The 25,321-nt window shown below is 57.4% G+C and overlaps 1 protein-coding gene across 1 annotated transcript; it reads left to right on the plus strand.

Moving 5' to 3' along the window:
* Nucleotides 1-1,825: 1,825 nt before the first annotated feature.
* On the plus strand, nt 1,826-20,402 carry FAM114A2 (family with sequence similarity 114 member A2; the record flags this gene model as incomplete). The annotated part of the gene is made up of 13 exons (XM_084242496.1): nt 1,826-2,035; nt 2,645-2,744; nt 3,148-3,240; nt 3,684-3,769; nt 4,810-4,944; nt 5,428-5,586; nt 6,186-6,309; nt 11,975-12,054; nt 15,083-15,202; nt 15,552-15,691; nt 17,140-17,212; nt 19,169-19,222; nt 20,301-20,402. 13 exons carry the CDS (start codon nt 1,826-1,828, stop codon nt 20,400-20,402), a joined length of 1,476 nt encoding a protein of 491 aa, XP_084098622.1.
* Between the last annotated feature and the right edge of the window lie 4,919 nt (nt 20,403-25,321).

Below are 25,321 nucleotides of genomic sequence, written 5' to 3' on the forward strand. Positions count from 1 at the left end.
GGTTTCCATGGTAGCAATTACTATGAACACTGGACACCGTGGGCCGATGTCACCTGCTTATGGTCGTGGGCAGTGCTGCTTCTGGTGCTTTCGCCATGGATCTTGCTCCCGATTCTGGCCGCCTTCTCTTGGTTCTCTTAGACATGAGTGATGACCTTGGGGTGCAATGACCTCGGTCGTTGACGGGCTGAGTCTAGGATTGCGCATAGTACATGCCAGGTATGTGTGTGCGAGACACGGTTCTTTCTCCCTCGTCGTATTGGGTCATCATGGTGGCGCCAGCTAGGCGTGGGCAGGTTCTCTGTGGATCCGGGCAGATGCTGAAGGAGAGTCTTGGAGCCCTCAGTGGTTTTTGCAGGCTTCTAATGCTCTTTCTATACTATTTGTAGTGAGGCAGCCAGGTCAGAGCGGACAGGGAGGCTAGCAGGCCGTCCAGCCCCCCGCAAATCTTTCTCTGGCATTCTCTCATGGTCTCTTCTCATAGCCTTTCTGCTGCTCTGTGACGCCGCCCTTGTAGTGTCAGCCTCTAGGCTCAGGTGCGCCCACGCACACACACACCACACTCCAGGTATCCACCATCAGGCAGGCGTACCTCGAGCCCACACTCCCCAGTGCCTCCTGCATTCAAGGCCGCAGGTGATAGCCACAGAGGCCCACAGTACAAAAGCTGGAGCAGTCCACGTTTGTCCTACACCTGGAAACCAGCATCTGATGATCTTTGTAAAAACTGAAACAACTGTGCTGGCGTGGGCGTGTCCACTGTTTCTTATGAAACTCAAAAGTGCCCCAGTGTAGCGGCAGGAAGAGCCAGGACAGGTTTTCTATGACCCGAGCAGACAGGGTAAGAAGAGAGTCCTGGAGCCCTCAGTGGTTTTTGCAGGCTTTTACTGGGATTTACCAGGTACACGGCAGGCAGGGGTGCTGGGGGGCCAGGAGGCTGGCAGGCCTCCGCCGTTCTCTGCTCACTGGTGGTTCGTTCTCTCTCTGCTTTGGGTGTGTCTCCATGACACCACCTTTATAAGCCCAGTCTTAGCCCAGGTGAATCCCATCTACATAGGCCCACACCCTACTCCAGGTGCCCAGAAAAGCCTGACACTTTTTACCTTACCCTACACTCAGTGATTACACTTTGGTCTTTAATTCCAGAGACATAAAAGCTCGTATTCCTATGAAAACCTGTTCCGGAATGTTCGTAGCCATTCTGTTTGTAGTTGCCCCAAACTGGAAGCCGTCCTGATATTTTTCAACAGATAAATGGTTAAAAAACTGGGAATCACCCCTCCCAAGCAACACCACTGAGAATTAAGGAAGAAACTGTCCACATACCCAACGTGGATGGTTCCCGAGGGACTCCCGCAGTGTGGACACAGTTGATCTCAGAAGGTTCCATGCTGCAGGTTTGTACTTTTAGGTCAGAATGACAAGAGTCTAGAGAGGAAGAACAGGTCAGCGTTGGCTGTGGGTGGAAGGAGGGTGACTTCTTTTTAAAAATATAACATGAAAGATCCCTGTGATTGACCTGTTCTGTGTGCTGACTGCTGGGGTCACGTGAGTCTGCGTAAATAAATGTTCACAGAGGTAAGCTCACAGGCCCAGGGGTGAGCCTGGTGAGAGCGAACACGGTCAGTAACTGTACACTGTGTGGGCTGTGATCTTAAAATTCTGTGACCCATGCCATAGGGACCCTGGGGTAGCAGCATATCATGTGTCTTTTATTTCCTAATCTGCTTGTAAATCTGTGATGATCTCAAACAGTTTGAACAAATATATAAAAATATGTTTTTTGTTCCCTTGGGTCTGGATTTTACCAGGCAATGGTCTAATCATGTCGGATAAAGATGATGCTGAAACTGCAGTGATAACTGAAGCGCCCCTCTGCGCTGGAGGTGGGGACCATGAGGGCGCCGAGAATGCTGGGCCTGCTGCCCAGAGTGCCACACCAGAGGACAGGCCAGAACCTGTAGCTTCCACTCGGAAAAGACCAGAGTCTAAGCCCTCCAGCGACCTTGAGACTGCACAAGCTCTCTCTGCTCAGGTATCCCAGGCTGGGGCCTAGTGGGGTGTCTGTTACCACAGTTACACTTAAAATGTTGGGGCTAAAAAGAATTTGAAATCAGTACCAGCTTAGGATTGTGACTATTTCTGAACTTTTGTAATCATAAAATACAATTTTCTCACTTCTGGTGATGCCTTTGCTGTGTGTTTCCTTTTTTTTTTTTTTTTTTTTTTTTTAAGATTTTATTTATTTTTATATAAGAACTGGGGTACAGGCCAGAGGTGCAGGAGGGTGAGAGGACCCACCAGAGGCAGAGCAGGGAGCAGAACAGGCAGACAACAGAAATATACTGCTGAGGGGAGCAGCGGGCAAGACAGGAGAGGTGCTGCGCCATATGGGATCCTCGCTGCCTGGCCGGGATCAAACCCGCACTGCAGAGGCTGCGGACAGCTTCACAGCCCAGCTCTCAACCCGCTGCACCACCGGGGAGGCCCTGCTGTGTGTTTCTTAAGTGCATCTGTCAGTCAAGCGACATATTTCTTTAGCCAAACAATATGTATTTGTTCACCCATACTGCAGGCTAATGATTGGATGCCTTATTTAATTTTTCCATTTTCCTTTTGTTTTTCTGTCTACTGGGAAAAATAGGAAACTGTTTCCAAAGATGTTCCCCAGACTGGATGGGGCTATTGGGGCAGCTGGGGCAAGTCCTTGCTCTCCTCGGCCTCGGCCACAGTAGCCACAGTTGGTAAGGTCACCAGTCATTTGTGTGTGTGTGTGTGTGTGTGTGTGTGTGTGTCTGCTTTCTAGAAATCTGGGTTAAAAATGTCTTTGTTAAGTCCATGTTTACTCAAAGCGTTACAGTTTGAGGGTGCGTTAGTGATTCTGATTTATACTGCCCCTGGGGTTTGCAGCATCTCATTAGAAGGTTGACATTGAGGAAGTTAATATAAAACAATTTTTGTTGATAATCAAAACTTTTTTGGTAAGACGCATTCCCAAAAATTAGTCATGTATGGTCAAAGTAACATCTCTTGTGACTGGAGCAGTTATAAAAACCTACAGCTTTGAGTTTTGGTTTGTTTCTTCAAGTATGAAGACTAATAGCAAGTAGTATTCAGATATGAAAATGTTACCGTTTTTCTCATTAGGACAAGGTATTTCAAACGTCATTGAAAAGGCAGAGACTTCCCTGGGAATTCCTAGTCCTAGTGAGGTTTCCGCGGAGGCCCATCATGCTACAGGTCAGTGCTTGGGACATTGAAACATGGAATTATGGGTCAGAACACAACAGTTGTGTCCATTTTTTGTAGATAAAGAATTGAGTGTGTGATGTTAGGCCATCGTGGGACTGGCGAGAAGGGGGGTTCGGAGCCTTTAGCTGCCGGGTCTCTGTCCTTAACCACGCGCGTGCCGTCACTTCACGCCGCTCTGTAAACGGACAGCGTGTTGTTTCTTGGAGGACTGCCGTGGATACACTGGTTGCTAACAAGTCTTTTGAACTGAAATGAAACGTGACGCAGCTGTCTGTCGTAGCTTTCAATTTAACACAGGCAAATGGTTTACAGTCACGAAGCAGAAAGGTCTGGGTCCTTGTGTGTGGGAAACGGGGACAGATGCTTAAAATTTTGAGCAGTCAGCGCTGTCCGCACCATCTCTTCATGTCCGTGCCCGTCCTCCCCCGCAGGCGAGCCCGGTGCCGCGGAGGACAGCTCGGCCGCGGCGGGGCCCTTCGGCGTGCTCGCCACCATCTCCACCGCCGTCCAGAGCACGGTGAGTGCGCGCGGCCGCTGGTCCCCGAAAGGCCCGGGCCAGTCCCTCTTGCCGGAGCCCATCCCTCACCTTCCCCTGAGGGGCAGTGGGAACTACGCGGACGCGTTCCTTGGAGACACGAGGTGGGGCGTCAGGGAAGACGCGGGCTCGGGCAGGGCTCCAGGCGTTTTGTGGACTAGGGGTCTCGTTTGCCGGCCCTGGAAGACGGCCCGGTTCTACAGAAGCACCGGCGCCGTCTTAGGCAAAGGGGAGAGGAGATCCCTAGGATGGACACCTGGAAAGGGAGGAGATGATTAGAAACATTCCAGAAAGAGTCACATCAGAGCTTATCCTTCCTCCACGTGGAAGGGGGGTGGACACTTGGTAGACCTTTGTGTTGCGTCACCTAGAATAACACAGACGCAGAGTGTAACACACATGGAGACGTGAAAGAGTGAGCGTGCATGGGAGTCTTTACAACATGAACACGCTCCGACTAAGGAAGGACGTTCCCAGATGCCTCCCCGGGTGTGCCCTCCCCTGTCACCTCTCGCCCGCAGTTCTGACTAGCCTGCATCGCGGTTCACTTCGTGCTTTCAGACTCTACCTCAGTGGGCTCGTACGGTGAGCGCCCCCGTGCCGGGCGGCCTCAGCTCTGTGTCTGACCAACCTGTGGTGGTTTCTGTGGTGCATGCCGTTCTCTTCGCTGTTTCCTGTGGCCACGGCGCGTTTCATGTCCTTGCGGCATTTTATGCCGCGGTCGGTGAGAACTGGAGCAGATTCCAGTTTCCAGCTGTTACGGAGACTCTGCCACGAGCGTTCTCGTGCCGTGGCCTGACCTCTATGTCCTGAGGGTCCGTGGCCCGCCTGGGGTTGCCAGTCACGGGATCGGCGAGTGCCCGGCGGCAGTAGGATGCCGTGCTTCTCGGCCTGCATCCGCCCGCGCGCCGCAGCCGCATCTGGCCAAGGCCTCCGCCCCTTGCGCCCGGCGCGGGCTCTGCTGAGGCCTGGAGGGCGCCCACGGGCCGCGTCCTGCCCTGACAGCCGCGTGTGTCTCCTAGGGCAGGAGCGTCATCAGCGGGGGTCTGGACGCCCTGGAATTCATCGGGAAGAAGACGATGGACGTCATAGCAGAAGGGGACCCCGGCTTTAAAAGAACCAAGGGCCTGATGTACCGGAACGCAACGCTCTCTCAGGTGCTACCTGTTGGCCTGCCTCTGCCGCCGTCTGGTATTCCCACCTCTGGTAACGTGGAGCCTTGTTAGTGTGTTGTTGGGATTTTTTGAAGAATTTTCAGTGGCTTTGTCGCTACAGCTCTTCTCCCACATGGGGAGGGGGGCAGAGGATGCCCTCTGTTTCCCTCCGCTTTCCTTCTCGCACGAGCCTCCTGTTCATTCAGTTCTGGACGCCACGTTCTTGGGATGTGTTTATTTGATTAATATTTAAGCCACTCTCAGAGACACCGAGATACTGGGGTGTTACTTCCTCGTCCAGGATCAGCTCACATGTGATCATTTCTCCTGCAGCTCCGGAGCCCATCAGATCTGAGCGGCAGCCGGGCAGAGGGGACAGTGCTCCGGGCTGCTGCCCACCTCCCATTGGGCCCCTCCACACTCCCAGCTCAGCTCGCCATGGGGCTTCCTCCTCGCTGCCATGCAATGCCTCCATCTCTCCTCCAGGTTTTACGGGAGGCAAAGGAGAAGGAGGAGCTGTCGTCCTCCAATGAGGTTACCATGGAAATGGACAAAAAAATTCATTATGGGCTGCTCTTTGATGAGTTCCAAGGCCTTTCGCACCTGGAGGCCCTGGAGATGCTCTCCCGGGAGAGTGACATAAAGGTGACTCTGGGCCAGAGGCCCTGCTGGTGGGGGTGAGGGGGTCCTCCAGAAGGGCGTGTCCTCCAGGGCCTGATTTCTTCCCTTTTCGTACAGTTGGGAGATGGGATGTCTCAGGGGCTTGAGATTGGAAACACTGCACACACAGGCGCGTTTCTGTGTAGTTGCTCGCGACAGAGCGAGTCAGGTGGTACTTCTGGGAAGGTAAACGGCAGGGCGCGGCGGCACCTGAGGGCTGGTGTGATAGCACACCTGTTATTTTCCCGTCACCTTGATCTTTTTTAGTTTCTTTGGCTTAAGTTGCCAAGTTACCTGTTAGCTTTGAAATGATTACGCCTACTTCATGTCACCCCTGCTTCTCCGCCATGGTGAGGCACTCATGTTTGCTAGTCACTTCTGGCTTGTATTAATTCTGAGAGTGCTCATTCGGCTGCCTTTCTGTCGGGGCCAGCCTCTGCATGAAGGTGGTCAGGGGTCACTTGAGCTGACTCAAGTGAGCTCACGATGTCTCAGTTTGATTGATGTCCTTTTCTTCACGTGGGAACGTTTTCCACCTTTCGTGCTCCTATAGCTTGTTATTTTCCTTATGTATATCCATTTAGGTGAAATCTATTCTTAATTCTCTGAGTGGAGAAGAACTGGAGACTCTCAAACTTGAATTGGAGCAACTCAAAGAAGCGTTTTCCCTGGCGGAGTTCTGTGAGGAAGAGGAGGAAGAACGGAAAGGTAGCGTGTGAGGCCCCCCCCGAGCAGGGGTAGGAGTGGGGTGCACTTGTACTCAGCTCACTGCCTTTGAAGTGGGTGGTTTTCCCCACCCACAGTAGTCTGATACCACTGTTTGCAGTGAGAATTTTCACATAGTTCTCAGTGGCCTTGCGCCTGGCCAGGCAGAGGTGGGTAGCTGCTGGACACATGTGCCCCCTCTCAGCCTGCCCCGACGCGGGCTCCTCCACGTCTAATCCTGCGTCCCACTTCTTCCTGCTCTTGAGGTTGGGCAGCTTACCTTGTCATATTCTTGCCTCAGCCTGGCTGGTTGTCCATGAGCTTTTGTCTCCCTGGATACTGACCCTGCCATGCTGTCTCCCATGACTGCTGACCCCATTTTGACTTGAGGCATGCAGGGTGCTCGTCTCCAAAATGTGGGCAGTGGTCTCTCTTTTCTTTTTCTCGCCATGAGAGCTCCGAGGGCCTCTCAGCACCTGTCAAACTCTAGTCACGATGCTTTCCAGGGTGTTTTTATGCCACATCTTAGTATCTGCCTACATTAAATTCCCTCAGGACCCACCATTGCTACACTTAGTATCTGCATATTAAGTATATGCATAGTTTTGCACAGTCTTCAGTAAAGGAGGTGATTTCCATAAAGCCTAATTTCTGGGCAAATGAATTTTAAGCTTTAAGAGTTGTTTTGTTTTGGGCCTCCCCGGTGGCGCAGCGGTTGAGCGCTGGGTGCAAAGCTGCCCGCGGTGCTGGTTCGATCCCCGGCTGCTCCCCGGCCACCGGAGGAGGTTCCCACATGGAGCGCAGACCTCTCCTGCCACCTGCTGCTCCCCTCAGCAGTGTACTTCGGTCCTTCTGCCTGTTCTGCTCCCTGCTCTGGCTCTGGTGAATTCTCTCACCCTCCCGCGCTTCTGACTGTACCCAGTGCTTGTATAAACAAACAAACAAATAAATAAATAATACATGCCTCTATAAACAAAAAACAATGTAACAAAATGCAGGTGCCTGCCATCAGGCATGCAATCCTAGTGGCAGGAGGGCAGAAAAGCCTGAAAATCATAAAAAAAAAAGAGTTGTTTTGTTTTAACATTTAGCTGGAAATATTCTGAGATATTAAACAGTAATTTGCTAGCCTTGTTTTTGTAAGTAGAAAGTCATGAGTACAGTTTTGCCCTTTTTTTTTTTTTTGAAAATTTATTTATTTATTTATACAAACACTGGGTACAGTCAGAAGCGTGGGAAGGTGAGAGAATTCACCAGAGCCAGAGCGGGGAGCAGAGCAGGCAGAAGGACCGAAGTACACTGCTGAGGGGAGCAGCGGGCGGCAGGAGAGGTCTGTGCGCCCGGCAGCCGGGGATCGAACTGGCGATGCAAAGGCTGCAGGCGGTTTTGCAGCCCAGCGCTCAACTGCTGCGCCACCAGGGGAGGCCCCAGTTTTGCCTTTTTCTTGATGAAACTTAAGATTTGTAAAAGTGAATATTCCTTCAGGGCCCCCCAAGACACCAGCCTGTTGTCCTCATGGGAGACTAAGTCACATGGCAGGTTGAGAAGTGTGGTTTGCAGAGCTTTCGTCTATGAGTCAGAACTGCAAAATAATACCAAGATGTTATTTGATTGTCCAGAGAAGTTGTTTTTACATTTGCAAGTTTCATGTGGAAGTAGAGGTGGGTCTGGCGAGGAGACAGTGGCTCCGGCTGCACCAGCACTCGGGCGGGCCCGATACTTGGGCTGCTTGCTGTGGCTCTTGTTCTGATGAAGCGGTGGCAGCTGGCTTTATTATGAAGTCTTGGCGCTTGGGTTTACACCCATGCGATGCCCGGTGGCTCATACTGATCTGTCTTGTGGAGAAGCACGTGTGCGACCTGCTTGTGCAAGGCCCAGCAACCGCCTCTGCGTGGAGCTCTGAGGTCAGGCGCACGGACTCTTCAGAGTAGGGTGTTGGTGAACATTTTCTTGAGGATGAATCAGGGAGCCTTCACTTCCTGGAGAGCAGCTGACAGTGTTTATGACTAACACTAAAATTCAAACTAAATGGAAGTTAGAGTTGAAAAGCTTGTATCTTGCTGCATCCGGCGTGCTGATTTTTCCGATGAATTCAGTGGTGAGCGTAACAAACTTGATCACTTTGGGATATTTTATTGTCAAGTACATCAGCATTTGGAGAATCTGTAACTCAGAAAACTGCTCTCTCCCCAACAAGTGGTGCGTCATATCCCAAACCCATCGTGGGAGGGAGACAGGCCAGCGCGCCTCAGCCAGTGTGGTGGCGCGGACCACCCGGGCTGCAGCCTCCCGCTGTGCTCACCAGGCCGGGGCCTGGCCTTGAGATTTGACGCCAGATTACAGAGTATCTACCCGAATCTCAGTGGGCGTCTAAATGCTTCTTTCCTTTCCAGCTGGACCTTTGTGAATATGGATTTTCTTCACATATTTAAAGAAAATGACGTATTTGAACAAACTGAATGAAAAATCAGGTGACAGAGTGGTGGCTGTCTCCTGGAAGCAGCATTAGAAATTTATAGGGAAGTAAAACAATGATAGTGAGTTCACTGTAGTGTTCCTTTTCTGGAAAATAAAGTTATTTTTCTAAAAAAATAACTTATGTTAACAGTCAGTGGGGCTTTTAAATCAATGAATTTTTGAACATTCTCATTTTAGTTTCAACATGGTAAACGTTGTGTATATATTGCAACATTAAAAACACTTGTAAGGGTAAAGTTCCTGAGAGTGAAGGGGTCCTGAGACCAAAATGCTCATTAGCTGCTTGTTTTTTTTTTTTTTTTCTCAAGATTTGTTTATGCATACAAGAACTGGGGTACAGGCCAGAGATGCGGGGGGTGAGAGGATCCACCAGAACAGAGTGGGGAACAGAACAGGCAGACTGACAGAAATCCACTGCTGAGGGGAGCAGTGGGGAGACAGGAGAGGTCCGCCACGCCATGTGGGTAGCTTCCTGGCCGGGGATCGAACTTGCGCTGCAGAGTCTGTGGACAGCTATAGGCTGCGTCTTAACTCCTTGCGCCACCCGGGGTGGGGGGGGGCACTAGCTGCTTGTTAAAGTGCCCTGCCCCTCTCAGCTTCTAGAAGTCTGGGTGCTGCTTTAGATGGTATACCTTGGCTTCCTTCTGTGCGTATTTTTTGTTCTGGTTTAATTCTTTTTACTGTCAGTGACCTTGCTTCTGCTGTCCCCCAGCTCTCACGTGTTCTGTTCTGGCCCCCTGGAGGGCGCTGGAAAGCCGGGTGTGAAGAGCAAAGCCTCTGAGAGGGGCTGGCCTCCCCTGCGGCCAGGGGCTCTGCCGAAGGGGCTCTTCTCTTTGTTCCCATTTCTGCTCCACACTGCGTCCTGAGGAGCAAGCCCTGCTGACGGCAGTGTCAGAGCCTGATTGGAAAGTGGGGTCATCCGGAACTGGACCCCTGTGTCACTGGTTGTAACCAAAGACTGTCCCTCTCGGCATTTAGGATTTTACAAGTTGCCAACCAGGGACTGTAGCTCAAGACCAGATATTTATGCTCATTGGGGTCAGTGGATAGTTCTGTCGTCTGCGTGACCAATGGACGTTTCTAGCGTCACAGTGTCTGTGCAGTGTCATGTGCAGCGTCTGTGCCGTGGAGATGCCATGGTAACCAGAAAGCCCGATCTCTAAATACCATTTAGAGGACTCTAAGGGGGTTTTGAGCACATGGACTTGTACCTGTGATATTTTTCTCTGCTACTCGTTTGCTGGAGATCGGTGCTCTGGAGAGGTAGCTTCCCGCACAGCCTGCCAGCGCTCTGGGTTGAGCGTGCACCCCTGGCCTTGTATTTCGCGACAGCACAAAGTCACCAGCCTCGCCGGTACAGAGGGGAGAGCAGAGCACGTGCCTGGTGCCGCGGTGGGGGTGACCCCTCCTGAGTCCCCCAGAGCCCCGGCCCGCCTCGGGCCCAGCCCTGCGCTCTTGAGAGAGTGAGTGAAGTGTGAGTAAAAGCTCCACACTTGCCCTGCGCTCTGTTGCGTTATCCTGTGAACCCCCGGGGTGCCTGCATACTTCCCACTCATCCCTTTTGTTCCAGTCACTTCCAGCTGCCTGGCCCAGGCTTAGATGTTCAGACAGTCGCTGTGAGCCGGAGCCGGCAGCCCTGCTTGTCCTGCTGCGCGCCGGCTCTCGGGCCTCGCGTCACCGCCGGTCGCGAAACCCTTTGAATCCTCTGCCGAGAGAGCACGACAGGGTCGCTGGGAGAGACAGAAGAACCTACGGGGGATTTTTTTCCCTAAGGGCCGGGGAGGAAGCAGCGTGCGGCAGTCGGGGCCTCGGCAGCTGGCGCAGAAGTGCCCTCGCGGGGCGGCTGTCTGCGGGTGCGGAGCCGGCCGGGGTGCTCACACGGGCGCGTCAGTGGGAAAGGGCTCTGCCTGCCTTCCTGGGGCAGGGCGGTCCGGCCCCCGTCCCTGGGAAGCGATGGGCTGCGGGAGAGGGAGGGCGCCGTCCTGGCTGTGGGACGAGCCGTGGGTCTCCACGCCCGACTTGCCGCTGCGTGCGTGGTTCTCAAGTGTGGGTGTCGGGGTCCCCCTCGCTGCTCACCGGCTGTTCCAGCAGCTTCTGTACCATCCTTCCACATCCTGCAGGCCCTGGCATCCTCTTTTCTTCCCCCCCCCCCTTTTATTTCTTTCTTTTTTTTTTTTTTTTTTTTTTTTATAGAGGCATGCTTTATTTATTTGTTTGTTTGCTGGTTTGTTTGTTTGTTTTTGTTTATACATGCACTGGGTACAGTCAGAAGCGCGGGAGGGTGAGAGAATTCACCAGAGCCAGAGCGGGGAGCAGAGCAGGCAGAAGGACCGAAGTACACTGCTGAGGGGAGCAGCGGGCGGCAGGAGAGGTCTGCGCGCCATGTGGGACCCTCCTCCAGTGGCCGGGGAGCAGCCGGGGATCGAACCGGTGCCGCAGAGGCCGCGGGCAGCTTCGCAACCCAGCGCTCAACCGCTGCGCCACCGGGGAGGCCCACCCCCCCTTTATTTCTTAGCGGGATCCTGGATTCTTGCCTCGGCCTCTTACCGTTTCAGCACATTTCCCGCCGGGAGCCCAGGCAAGGTCTCAGAGTCGAGCTGCGCCGTCTGTCTCAACTCGGAGACTCGACTCCTTGGGGCCCCCGCCCGGCCTCGCTTCCTGGCCTGGTTTTCCCCTTCACTCCCGCTGTGTTCAGATACGCCCCGCGGCTGGGGCCTCGCGCCTCTGGGTCTGTGCGCTGGTCTTCTCGGCCTGCAGCCTCTGTTCTCCTGGCTCGACTGGCCTCGTGTTTCATGTCAGGACTTGAGTTCCGCTTCCCTGGAAGCCCGGGCGTCGTGCCTGCGTGTCCTGCCCTCCCCAGCTCTCCCGTCTGCTTCTGGGGCCATCGAGGGCACGGGATTTGGACGGGGGGGTGGGGAGGCCTGGATGGACTCCTAACCCTTGCTGCGAGGTGTTGAGGAACTCAGCCTCTCCGAGCCCTGGCTTCTTCTTCTCAGGGGTGGGATGCTGATGCTTCCCTTACAAGCCCTGCAGGCGTCCCTGACGGTGGAGTCTGTAGGCACTGGGGCCCGGGGGCATGGCCTCCCGCTGCTGCTCCTGCGTTGCTGCTGTGAGCCTCTCCCCTCCCCGCCCTGCCCTCTCCTTCCCTGGGCCCTCCCCTTTTTTTGATGTGGGGCTTGCTGTTTTTTAGGGGATGAAGACTTTACCAAAGAGGTAACGGAGCTGTTTGGCCAGCTGCGGGTCTCCTCCCGGCCGGAGAAACTCACCAGGGTGAGTTACCGCTTGGTGGTTTTCGTATATTTGCTTGTGTTGTTCAAGCGGATAAAGACTCTAGTATCGTCACTTCCTGGCAAGCGAGCCCTCGGGGAGCAGGGGGTTGCCACTCCCCAGAGCCCTGGCTCAGCGAGGCCCGTGCCGAGGCCTGGTCTCTGGTCGGGCTCCCACGTTGTCCGTGCAGCCTGCTGTCCAGCCTGGAGTGGGCCAAGGGCCAGCCTCTAGGACAGTAGCAGCATGGGCCGCGTGCCAGGGCCGGCTCCCGGCACGCTGCAGCCTAGAATAGTTTATTTTTTCTCTCCTTGTCAATTTAATTTTGGACCGTATAGAGTATTAGTGAATTTCCAAAAGTCAAGCTCTACAAAGAATACCCCCGGGGCGGTGTCGCGGCCTCCCGGTTCCCACCGCCCGCCCTTCTCTCCTGTGGAGTGAAGGTGCTCTTGCTTTAGGACGTGTCCTTCCTGTGTTTATTGTTTAGATAAGCAGCGTGTTTAAGATGCGGAGATGTCATCTCCTTTCTTTGCGGATGCTGACATGGCACGAGCCGGGTGCTCTGCCCGGTGCACTCACTCGCCCGCGTTTATTTTCCTAAATTTATTGTAGGTTATTTTTGTTGTTTTTTCCTAAGTCTGCGTATCTCACCTCCCATCCTAAATCTTAAGTTTCTTCAAGTCTGGATCTGTTTGTTGCTCCTTAAAATCCCAGCTCTGCTACCTCTGACGTGCTGTGTGGTTTTGAACAAGCACAACCGCCCTCTCTCATCAGTTTCTCTGGCATGAAGTCCCGGACAGTGTGCGCGCTCCAGTGAGGCGTCAGCGTGTGCACAGGCAGAGCTCTGGCGCGTTCCCTGCTCGAGGAGAGCTCGCTGTCTGAGGGCTCCGGCAGGAGCTCTTGCTCCTGCATGCCCTAAGCCTTTGCCGTGCAAGGTGCTTGGGAAACAGGGCCTCTCCCCCCGCCGCTCCATCCGCCACCCTGCTCATCTCAATCCTCGTTCTGTCCCAGATACACGCCTGACTTCCCTGTCTGAGTATTTGCGCGCTTAAATCCTTCTTGAAAAAATAAGTTTAGCGATTTCCTGGGCTTTGTGAAATGATGCGTGAGCAGCAGCGCCCCACTTGCTTGAGGAAAGGTGCTGCCGACTCCTTCAAAGTGGGCCCCAGCGCAGATGGGACGGGGCCTTCCTGACACCCGGACCCGCCTCCCACCCTGGCCCACGCTCGCCTCCACTCCAGGCCACTGTCCACGCCCTTGTCCTGGATCACTTTTCCATCGTGAACTAATCACCGAGTGGATGGCGGGATTGATTGGTTTGTGGGCCTGGATTGTTGGCCAGTCCTTGGAGCGAGGGCGGAAGCAGCCCTGTCATGAACACGTGAACTAAGAAGACCCTGGAACCTGTGTGTGAAGGGAGGGCACTAGGGGTGCTTGCTAGCTAAGCAGTAGCCATTGCACGCAGTGTCCAGATGCCAGCTGCGGGTCCCGAGGGGCCCTGTCAGGTCGCCTGCGGAGGTGTGGTCTGGCGTGTCAAGGGTTCAGGCACGTATTTAGCTTCTGTGTCTTGTCAGTGTCGGGCAGAAGGACATGCAGAGAAGGGCCTGGGGCACTTCAGTGGCGCAGGGCCTGGTCTCCTGGAAGGCCTTGAAAGTTGCCTGGAGGAGATGTTGTCAGATGTTGTCTAAGCACCTCGCCGGGCTGAGCCCGCACAAAGGCTGTTCTCGCCCCCGGGAGCAGCACGTGACGGCCACTGTCACAGACTGTGCAGTGGGAAGTCGGGAGGGTGCAGCGGAGGAGTCGCTGGTCCCGGGGGCTGCGGCGTGTGAAGGCACACGCCTCTCCCAGGAGCCCCGACGGCAGAGCAATAGGGGGCTCTGGGCGGGCCCCGGCGGCCCTGGGAAGCTATTGGGGAGAGGAGCCCCGTCAGAAGCAGGTGCCACGGCGCGCTCGACAGTGACCACACTCAGTGGTGCTGGGTGGAGAGGAGGGGGCGGCCTGGGCGGAGTCAGCCTGCCACGGAGAGTGACTGGGTGGGCGGCTGTCATGGGCGCCCTGGTGATGAGCTCCGCCGCACCACTGCAGCCTCGGGGATGAGAGCGTGGAGCGTCGGGGCGAGGAGAAAGGCGGTCAGTGCAGGTTTTGCCCACGTCGTGTGTGTGAGGCCTGTCGGGTTTCCTTCACGCGTGCGGGCGCAGGCGGCTGTGTCCTCCCAGGAACTGGCGGTGCTGACAGTAAGGGACGAGGCGTCTTGCAGGTGAGGATGGCTGGAGTCCCTGAGGTGGGGGTGCAGAGCAGGGCGGGGGGAGGCAGTGCAGAGCCTGCCGGAGCCCCGGGTGACACTGCTGTGCAAGCGCCTGCTTTTGAAGTGTGTCAGGGGTTGGCAAGGAGCCAGGGAGGAAGGCCCAGAGGGGTGGCCCAGCAGGTAGTACGTGCAGAAGTCGTAGGAACCAGGGAACAAGCAAAGGTCCTCACAGGGCGCTGGGCCGATGGTGGCGTGCGGACAGAGTGAGAGCCTGCACAGCGGTACAGGAGATGCGCCGTGAGGACAGGCGGCAGCACAGGCCCAGCTGCCACACCCTGTCCCGCTGCAGAGCCCGACACCCAGTGTCCCTGTGCATTTGGGCAGTGCCTGTTGCTGTCCACTTTAAGAACCAGTCTCGTTGCTGGGCAGAGGAGTGGTCACCATTGGGCGTGGAAAGGGCTGTGGTCTAGGCAGTGTTGGCCATGGAGGGCCGAGCAGACCACCCAGGTCTGCCATCTGGGTGTGGGTCGCAGTTACAGGGACACATGTGCCTGCGTGGGTGCGCAGGAGGTGTGCGACCTTACTGTCTGCAAGGGACACCTCTGCTTGAAAAGAATCAAAGGATTGGAATTCTAGAAGCTGTGAGTGGACAGCAGTCTCTGGTGCTATAGAGCATGTGAGCCTGGGTCTGAGCCGCTGGAAGATGGGTGGTGGGGTGCCGGCCTGTGGGCGCAGCAGTCTCAGAGCACTGAAGGGAGCTGCTGGTGGGTGATCATCTCTCTCTTTCAGGCAAGAAGCTCAGCCTATGAGTGGGTCAGGACGGTTCTGGCCCAGCCATCAGCGGAAAGGGAAGGGGGAGAAGAGCAGTTGGAAGCAGAAACCGAGCAACTGAACAGCGTTTCCATCGAGGTGACGGGGCTCCCGAGGCTGGCTTCTCTCTCTAGCTCTGAGGTGTGGGTGGCGCAGTCAGGGCCCGGGTTCTGGGTTGTGGCTCTGCCGTCCACAGCTCCCACCGGCGATCCAGGGGAGGCGCCCAGCTGGGACGCCAGAGGCGTGAAGGACGGGGCCGGGAGGTGTGTGTGTCTCGAGGGTGGTCCCAGGAGCTGCCACCACGTACTTTGCACCTTAGTCACGCGGGCTCACCTGACCCGAGGGTCTCCGAGCCCAGCGGCGCGGCCGAGTCGCCGCCGGGGTGGGGCTCACCGAGGGGCCGCGCAGGCACGCGCTTCCTCTCCTGACCTCCGTTGTTTCTGCCCAGGACATCCACGCCTCTGCCATCCGGAGCCTCGCGGAGCTGACGGCCTGCTCCATCGAACTGTTTCACAAAACGGCGGCCCTGGTCCTGCATGGCGGGAAGCAGGACGTGACTGCCTTAGACCGGGGCCGGGCCCTTTCCCAGTAAGTGGCTGAGCCCTGCCGGTCGGCGCGTCCCCGGGGCCGATGGGGCCTGCCCCTGCGGCACCACTCACGCCCGGGGCTCGTTCTCGCCGGGTTTTACTTCCGTTAAGTGCCGAGGCCATCTGCGGTATGACTCTGCCCTTTTTTGTTGACCAACTCGTGCTCGGAGAAGTCCTTCTCGGATTTTTAGTTCTGAAAGGAATAGAATTCAGCCCATGACGACGTCACCACCGGAGCCGTGTGTCAGGCTCGGCACTCAGGGCTCACACGCCGAGTTCTGGCTTGTGAGATGGCCTGGGGTTTAACAGCAAAGGAGCGTGGCCTTGGAGAAGTTAAGCCTGGGATTTATTTATCTATTTCATAGATTTATTTATTTATTGTATACAAGACCCGGGGTACAGGCCAGATGTACGGGGCAGGGGAGAGGTTGTGAGAGGATTCAGCAGAGACAGAGTGGGGAACAGAACAGGCAGACGGACTGAAATACACTGCGGAGGGGAGCAGCGGGGAGACAGGAGAGGTCTGCTGCGCCATGTGGGTAGCTCCCCGGCCGGCCAGGATAGAGCCCACACTGCAGAGGCTGTGGACAGCTTCACGGCACTGTGCTCAACCACCTGCGCCACCAGAGAGGCCCTAAATCCAGGTCTGTCTGGACCTCTTCCCCCACCACATGGTGATTTAGAACAAAAATAATAGGATGCACGTAGAGAGAGGAGGGGAAGGACCGTTGCCAAGTAATCTCGTTCAGGGACGAGAACTGTCTCTGCAGGCAGCGTGTGACGCGTGCACAGTGTCAGCTTTGGGGGCCCCCTGGTTCTCAGTCTTCTTTGCCCACAGCTTGCTGCTGCGCTCCCTAGGAGGGCTTAGCTTCCTTCCTTCCCACCGTCCTTAGGGATGAGGGAGTTGCAGCCTGATGCGGCCTGTGGCATGGGAAGTGGCTGCTCCCGTGGCTGGAGCACTCTTGCCGCTGGCTCCCCCTCCCCACTTCGTTGTACGTGTGCGTGTGCTCAGGGTGTGGAAGCTGGTGTGTCTGTGACTTGTACACGTGCATAGGTTCACACTCGCCTGTCTGGATAGATGGACGCGCGTGGCTGGGGCAGCTGGGCATGCAGAGACTGGCCTTGAATATTGTGTCGGGGTGACTAGTATCTTTCAAGTACTGTTTTCCCCCTAAATGTGTTCTCTGATTTAGCCCTGAGAGCACAGTTCCCTCTAGGGGTTGCGGCAACAACTTTTCCTACGGCCTGAGCCGCCTCTCCCTGTGGTGTGAATGTCGGCGCAGAGACGTCGCCAGGTTTATTATGTACTTGATTTAACAGCTCACCCCCGTGAGAAGCTCTCTTCTTTCATCCTTCCTGCCAGGAGGGAGTGGTTTTCCTTTGACAGTTGTTCAGTGGCTTGTTGGAAAAGAGCATCCAGAACCCACCGACGCCTCCCCTCCTCCCTAGGATGACCGTGGCGCTGTGCAGAGAGCTGTCCTTCCTGTCCAGGGAGTTCACCAGCTGCCTGACCGCCGCCGGGGTGAGTCGACCGACGTCGCTCCTGCTCCACTAGCTTTTCAGGCAGACGCGTCCCTGCTCACCTGCGCGCCACCCGTCTCGTCCCTCTGCGTGTTGACCCGGTGGTTTTGGTGGCCTGTGAACTCGGGCAGCCGTCTCCGTCATCCCGTTCTAGCCGGTCCCCGGCTGTCCACAGACGTGCTGTCCTGCCCATGCCATGTCATTGCATCACCACGGCGCCGGGTCTGGCTGCTGTCCTCGAGCGCCATGTTTCTGAGTCTCGTCCACCTTGTCGCAGGCCTCGGGCTCTTTGTTCTCGCCAGAGACACTCGGGAATCTCCGCCACTTTCTGTTTTCCGTTCCCCTGCTGTGAGGCCTGGGCCGTGCCTCCCTGGGCTGTGCGAGGGTCCGCAGTGTACTCTGTTCCCCCGAGACAGCTGGGTGGAGCCCTTGATAAGACCAGAGCTGGCCCTAGTTCTGAGGGGAGCACCTTGCTCACTTGGGGCACCCCCTGCCTGGCACCTGCCAGTGGTTGTGGTGAAGCTGAGGCTTTTTTGGTGAAGGGGTCGTCAGCGGCAGTGGAGGCGTGTGAGCTCCAAGGACAACTCGGGAGCTGCTGCTCATGAGTCAGGAGAAACCTGGAGCATTTCGCAGAGCAGAGCTGGTGGCTCTGCAGGGGGCGCCCGGGGCGGCAGGGGCCCTGGTGAAGTCCCCGCTCGGAGCTGAGCGCGCTAAGCCGCAGCCTCGGTACAGACCCGCGCCCCACCCAGGGTGCTCTTTTGCTTTCTTTGCAGTGCATTTGGTTTTATTCTCAAGCCACAGCCAACAAAAGTCCCGTAGTTGTAATTCAGCACTAACGCTTGTCACTGCTCTTTTAAAACGCTGAATTTGTGGCAACAGATTCAATCCAGACTTCTTCACGAGCCTCAGGTAGCGTAAGAGCCTTCTGCAACGTGAAACAAGGGGAGGGGAGAATTTGATTTATTTTTAATTGAGGTAACATCTGCCTGATACCTTTCAGGTGTTGTCACCATACCACACCCACCACCCTAGTCCCCTGTGCTCCCTGGAAAGGGGGAATTAGGAGAATGTTTACACGTCACTAGTGTACCCTAGGCTACGCGCTTTTCCTGAGTGAAGTGCACCGCGGGGCCACGTCTGCGTTTCAAGTGCGTTTCATTGAAAATCAACGTGTGCCGTGTGCTGAGGCGGCACCGAGCGCTCGGGTGTGGCCTCCAGCCTCAGGTTTTCTTTCACAGGGCTTCTGTGCTTCCTGAAGTAGGTCTTCTGAGCCAGCCCTTGCCGTGTGTTTGGTGACGGTCCCTTCCCCCGGTAGCCACCTGTGGGCCCTGCCAGCCTGGCCCCGGGCCAGCTCCTTCAAACCACTGCGTTCGAGCACGTGTTCCAGATGTGCACATTTTGTTTTAAAATTGGCCTACAACTCTGGTCACATGGATTTCCACCCCCCTTCCAAAACAAGGATCGTTTTTATTTTTATTTTTATTTTTTTAAGGATTTACTTATACAAGCACTGGGTACAGTCAGAGGCGCGGGAGGGTGAGAGAATTCACCAGAGCCAGAGCCAGAGCAGGGAGCGGAACAGGCAGATGGACTGAAGACACTGCTGAGGGGAGCAGCGGGCGAGGCGTCTGCCTTGCCATTTGGGTTTCTCCCTGGCCGGCTGGGAATCGAACCCGCGCTGCAGAGGCTGCGAACACCCTCACAGCGCGGTGCTCAACCCGCTGCACTACCAGGGAGGTTTTGAAGATCATTTTTAAAGTCCATACCAAACCGCAAGAGGGCACTCAATTTGGGTGACAGCCTTGCCCAGGGCCCGAGACTGTCTGCTCGCCCGTCCAGACCTTTTCCTTGCTTCCGCGTGTCTCAGCGTCCAGGCGTGCCTCGGTGCATTCGTGTCCTGCTTATTGTGTTTTTAATGTGCTTTGCTCTTTAATTGACGCTGTATCCTTTATTCTAGGTTAGAGAAAAGGCAGACGTTCTAAATCCGGTGATCACGGCAGTATTTCTAGAGGTTGGTGATGGAGGTTTTGAAGTCTCTTAACTGCTGAGATACTGTGCATTGGCTCCTTAAATATTTTTCTACTTTTTGATTTTTTCCCCGTCAGATTGGTCCTTAGCCAGGCTGGGTGCAGATGTGGGCAGATGCTGTGTTTGATTCCTATTCCCCATTGATTACCCAGCGGAAGCGGAAGCAGCGGGGTGCATGGGAGGGAGGGCGGTTGACGGTCTCTGCGTCCTGCTGGCCCTTGCAGTGAGTGAAGCCCCTTCTGGAGCCCCCGGGAAACCTGAGGGCAGAAAATGACCCGTGGGCCAGCACTGCTTGTGCGGGACTAAGGCCCACGCCAAGGAGATTTGCTATAGAACAAAACAAAACATTTTGTCATTTTTTTGCCTAGAAATTTGCTTTGTTTTGTCAGTGAGGTGGCTGTGTTGGCATAACCCTTCTCAGCACCCTGGGTTTAAGGAGGCGGGTGGTTTAAGTCCTAGGAAAGGGGGTGAGGAGGCTCACAGGGTCAATTACATTCTCTTTTGTGCATGGAATTTTCTGTATTCCATGTTTTAAAGACTCTTGTTAATTGTGCAGGCAATTCAGCTCTTCGGTGACCTGTTCAAGGTCCACCTGGCTGGCCCGCAGCGTAGCCTGTCGACGGCGAGGAGCGCCGTCCCCTTGCAGGGTGCCGCGCTGTGTTCGCGGAGCCGAGTCCAGGCCCCGGTCACGACGGGCTGCCAGCCCCGTGGGTGGGGGGGCCTTAACTTTCTGGAATCCTCTTTGAGTAATTAAAATGCTGTGACAGGATCTACCCACTCAATCGAGGCGTAAAAACTTTGAATGCAAATTCAAACCGGATGCAAAGAACAGCCCCGGTTTCTGGGAGCCAGCTGGGCAGGAATGCCACCTTCTGTTTTGGGACCATTCACCATTCTTTCCCCCATGAATTTGCCCGAATGGCTATGTCTGGGCTTTCATGTGCCGTGGTATGAAGTCAGACAGGTGGTGACTGATTCTGCCCCTTGGTAGTTGTCGTTTTTGTGGTTTTTCCCTGTTAAATGGCTGTGATTTTGCATGTGTGTTTTCCCTGCCCTGACAGGCTTCGAACAGCGCGTCGTACATCCAGGACGCCTCCCAGCTCCTCCTGCCCGTGCTGGAGCTCTCCCTCGTCGAGAGCCAGGCGGGACACCCGGAAGCATGAGTGTGGTCGCCGCGCCCTCGCCAGGACGGTCAAGAGCGGAGGCCCTCGAGCTGCGGCGCGCAGGCAGGCGGGCTCCCAGAAGGCTCAGGCCTCCGCACGGCTCTCTGTAGTTGTTACACCTGTTTGAAGAAGCTTTTGTAGAAAGTCCAGGAATAGTGAGTAGCTCTAGATAAGGGTCCCGGGACGCTCAGGCAGAGGCGCGGGTGTCTGTCTGGCACGATACAGAACACCAGCGGCTTGCTACGGTTCTGATTGGCAGCCCACGGATGTAAGTGGTTGTTAAGCAGGAGGGAAAGAAATGAATTTAAGATTGTAGATGCATCTGCTCGGCCTGTTAATGCCGTGTACATTCTCCTTTCTGTAATAAACCTGCGACTTTTAGAAAACCAAGGATTGTAAATTCTTGTGTAACAAGCACCCGTCAGGGTGTGGGATTCTTGGACCTGCTTAGTCTCATCCGCTCACTCTCCTCAGCAGACAGTGGCGCTGAGGGGGCACCCAGAGCTGTCCTGTGGCCCCACGGCTCAGCTCTAGCACACGCCCTTCGCTCCGCTGTCCCGCACCCAGGAGCACAGGGGTCAGCTGAACCGGAGGCCATCACGGCCAGTTAGAGACCTGCTCCTGTCGCTCTCGCTCGCGCCCGCGGGGGGAGCCTTCTCGGCCCCGGCGCCCAGGGCCCGCGGGAGCCCTTCCTTGGAGACCCGCGCCCTGCAGAGAGGTGCGGCGGCTGTCTGCAGGCGCGGGGCTGGACGCCCCCTGCGCCCTCCAGTGTTTAGGGAGTCAGTGCCCTTTCACTCAAAGATATTTTGGTTTCCTCTCTTTAAAAAAGTTCCCACTGTTTTGTGGGTTTTTGTGATTCAGACACTTCAGTGAGCTCTGCCGCGCCGCTTCTAGAGCCTTTAAATAAAATGATGGTCGTGCGATCCCGAGATCGCTCTCATACCAGACGCCAGCAGAGCCGCGACGCAGACCGTCGTCCTGGCGCTTCTGTCTGTCCTTGTTTGGGGCAGGCAGCCGGTCTAAGCAGTGGGGAAAATGAGTAGATTGGGATGTGCGCGCCCGAAATCACCTCTGAGGCAGAAGCCAGTCAGCCCAGCTGGGTGGGCGCAGGAGGGCCGGGAGCGGGGCTGGCTCTTGAGTGTTTTGCCCACTGTCCTTCCGCACGTGAGACACGACGCAGCCGTCACCTCCACCCCCGCCATGTAAAGGCCCTTCTCCCCTGCCCGCCAGCCAACCACGGCCCAGAGGCTCCCCCGGAGCATCCACGCACTCGCCTCCACCGAACGCTGCGCAGGAGCAGGAGGGGTAGACGGCTGGCTGGCCCCAAGGGCAGCGGTGGGGTGGCTTCTGGCCCCACGCCCAGCAGCGGGGACACCCCAGGAGCCGTTCCCGCACGGGTGCTGTGCCTGCTTCTGGAACCACCAGCTTCCCAGACGGTGGGCGCCATCTTCTGGCTGGTCCTCGTCACCGCCGCCGTCTGCCCTGGCCTCTGGGGCTCCAGGGAGTTTTGAGGCCTCCAGAAAGCTGGGTGCCCCGGGGCGGAGCTGCTGGCTAGCCAGGGAGCGGTGTGTCTGCGGGCGGCATTGCCTGTGCTGCTCTGGCTGCCAGCTTGTGGAGTAGCTGGACAAGGGCCCCCCCACGCCAGAGTGGGAAGGGTCCCTGGGGACCCTGGGCTCTACGGCTACCCAGGGGCAGGTGGGGAAGCAGACCTGGGGAGAAGCTGGGACTCGACCTGGGCACCCACAGGCCTTCCAGGACGCCTGGTGTCCTCTCTGCCCAGCTCTGCCCCTGCCCGCTGGTCAGAACCCCCCTTTCTCTGGACACGGGCCCGTGAGCTCTTCAGTGCCCTGCTCAGGCCATCCCTGGCCCCCCACGTCTGCCCCCCCCCCCCCCCGACGCACACCAGGCTCTCCTGGAGCAAACTTGTGAGCGAGGAATTACTTGGGTGTGGGCGCCCCTCTGGGTTCCGGCTCCCCCGGCAGGGGCCTGTCGAGGCAGGAAGGGACAGTGCAGGATCTCTGGGACCCGGGCAGGCAGGTGGAGGAGTCCTGCAGCCCTCGGTGGCTTCTGCAGGCTTTTATTGGGATCCACCAGGTCCACGGCGGGCGGGGGGCTGGGGGGCCAGGAGGCTGGCAGGCCTCCCAGCTCCTGGTGAACCTTCACTCTTCCTGGGCTCTCTGGCCTCCCGCGGTCTCGTTCTCTCTCCTGCTGCTCTTAAGTCCTGCGCGCTCGCTTGTCCTGGTGGTTCTGTTCCCTGCGATGCTGCTCTTATACGCCCACTCTCAGCCCTGGCGCGCCCGCCTCCGGATGCCCACACCCCACTCCAGGTGCCGCCCTCAGGCGCACATTCAGGACGGCAGGGATCCCTCGTTGGCGCTCACGGCGGGAGGGCGGGACAGCCTGACAGTCGTTTACCCTGCAGGCCCCACCTTGGCTGAGTGGTGGGCGCTCCCGGCTCTGCCCCCACTCCGCCCTGGGCTGGCTCCCCCACGCCCCACCTGGGGCGGGAGCGTCTGGGAAGAGTGCTGTCTGCGCGCAGAGCTCGTGGACGCCCGGGCGGGTCTGCCCAGCGTCCAGGGCCGCGCTGGCCTGAATGGTGCTGTCGGTGGAGGCTTGGGACCTGGCCAGGGGGCCGCAGTGACCAGGTGGAGGCGCAGGGATGGCCGGAGGGCCCGCCCCATGCCTGGGCGCGTGGCCGGGAGCCTCAGGCCTGCTCTGTGACTGCCGAGGCTCAGTGAACGGGGCTGAGGTTTCGCGGAGAGATGCCGGCAAGGGACCCCTCTCCTCGGCCTGGTCTCGCCGTCTGCAGAGCGGAGCCGTCTCTGTCCAGCCAGGGCGGTGGCTCGCAGGAGGCCATGGAGGCCCCTGGGCCCGCTTACCCTGCCTCGCCCCCGGGCCCCTGATGGTTGTGGAGGGAGGGACGGGGGGCTCCTATCTCCCCATTCCCCACCTGACTTGACTTCCAAAGCACACCCCCTCCCCCAGGCCCGCCAGGCACAGGGGTGGGGCTGTGGGGGCTGAGACGGGCCCATGGACGTGCACTGGGTGGCGGGGCAGGACGGACGGCCCGCCGGCCTCCTGGGCTTCGCGCCGGCCAGTCTGACGGAGGACCTGACGGTCACCTGGGGGCTGTTAAACAATGCAGACCCCCCAGGCCATCGCCCCGGAGTGGATTTAGAGCCTCTTCGGTGGGCCGAGCACCGGTTTGGCAGGAGCTCCGGGACGGTGCGGAGGCCCCCGGCAGGTGGTGTGCTGGGGCGAAGGTCCAGGACAGGCTGACCTTGGCCGTGGCTGGCACTGTTTGCTCCACGTCCGGTTCTGTGTGGAGAACTGTGGCTCCAGAGCCCAGTCCCCCACCCCTACCCAGGCCTTTCCAGTTAAATCGACCACGCTGCCCTGCCCCGGCCCAGCTCCAAGGCTCCCAGCTGGGATGAAGACCCCGGGTGGGGCTAGAATCCCAGGCGGGAAAGCGGCTTCTCCGGCAAGGCCTGGTGACGCCAGCAGGTGGCGGAGCCGGACCAGGCAAGCAGCCGCGCCAGCTCAGCGCAGGAAGAAGCCCCTCCCTCCGCCTCCCGTTCCTGGGGTCCCCCCCCACCCAGCACCATCCTGAGCCGGCAGCTTTGCACGTGCTGCAGGTGGCCCTACCGGCCACGGCGGCTTCCCTGGCGCTCTGCTGCTGGGCAGAGAACTGCCTCAGACCTCCGATGGGTGGGGGTCTCTAGAGCTGCTCCGAGTTCCCGGCTGTGGGACCCAAGTCAGAGGGTCCGGCTTTTTAGAACATGCACTTTAACTAATGGTTGTCATTGTGGTCAGAGCAGATGGCGAGATGCAGCCTCCTGGCAAATGCCCCGCGCACCAGCGTGAGGTCCGGAGCTGGTCCTCTGGGCCGCCTCCTGCGTGCCCCTCCCTCCAGCCCCGGGGAGAGGGTGTTCGGGGTTTTCTGCCCTTTTTGGCCCTGGGAGGTGCTGGGAGGGCTCTGGGCCCCGGAGCCTGTGTCTGGCTCAGGAGCGGCTGCCCCCTGCCCTGCTGGGCCGGGCTGGCTTCCTCTCCCTGGAGGCCAGGCCTGGATGGCGCCCTGGTCAGCAGCCTGGCAGGACATACCTCCCCTGCTGGCTGTCCCACCTCCGGGTGGGGCCTGGGCGAGAGATGGGGGCAGACGCGCATAGTCCTCTGGGAGCAGGTGCTGCGGTGCGGCTGGGGGCAGCTCCCGGCAAGGACAGAGGCTTGGAAGGTACATGGGGCCCCGTCTCTGGGCCGGGACAGCGTGGCAGTGCCTGGGCCCAGGAAGGGCAGTGGGTGGAGAGCAGAAGTGGACAGAGGCTGCTGGTCACGGAGGAGCAAGTCTGAGGGTGGAGGCTGGAGGGAGGACAGGCAGGTGGGTTGATACCAGCACCTCTAAGCCCTGGGCGGCCCCCAGGGGACCCCGTGCCCATACTGGGGCCTGGCAGGAGGCTCCCCCCGGGGAAGGTTCTTAGGCAGGCGGCCGCCCCGGTCTGCTGGCGCTTGGGGCCGCTTGGGGAGGCTCCTGCACACGCCCCTTCTCGCCTCCCTGGGCTCGGCGGCTCCGGCTGCGGCAGCTCCCTGCGGCGGCTCCCGGGCCCTGGCAGCCGGCGTGGCTCTGCGGTGGAGTTTCTGTTTGTCTCTGGCAAACTGAGATAAAAAAGACCAGAAGTGAAATTTTAATGAGGCGAGGGTGCTTTCATTTTTAGGACTGAACTTTATTCTGAGGCAACGACCTTCCTTTTGGTGTTAAATGCTCTTTCTTTTGTGAAATGATTATGAAGCCAAGTCTCGTCTCGTCCTTCCTCGCTTGGCCACTCCAAAAGCTGGGAGTTCTCCGGGAGACCTTTCTGTGCCTGGCCTGTCCCCCTTCGGGCTGCGTGTTTGTCTGTATGCAGCAAACACCCCCACATGCAGGT

This window comes from Talpa europaea (genome assembly GCF_964194135.1).
Source record: "Talpa europaea genome assembly, chromosome: 9".
NCBI classification, from domain to species: domain Eukaryota; kingdom Metazoa; phylum Chordata; class Mammalia; order Eulipotyphla; family Talpidae; genus Talpa; species Talpa europaea.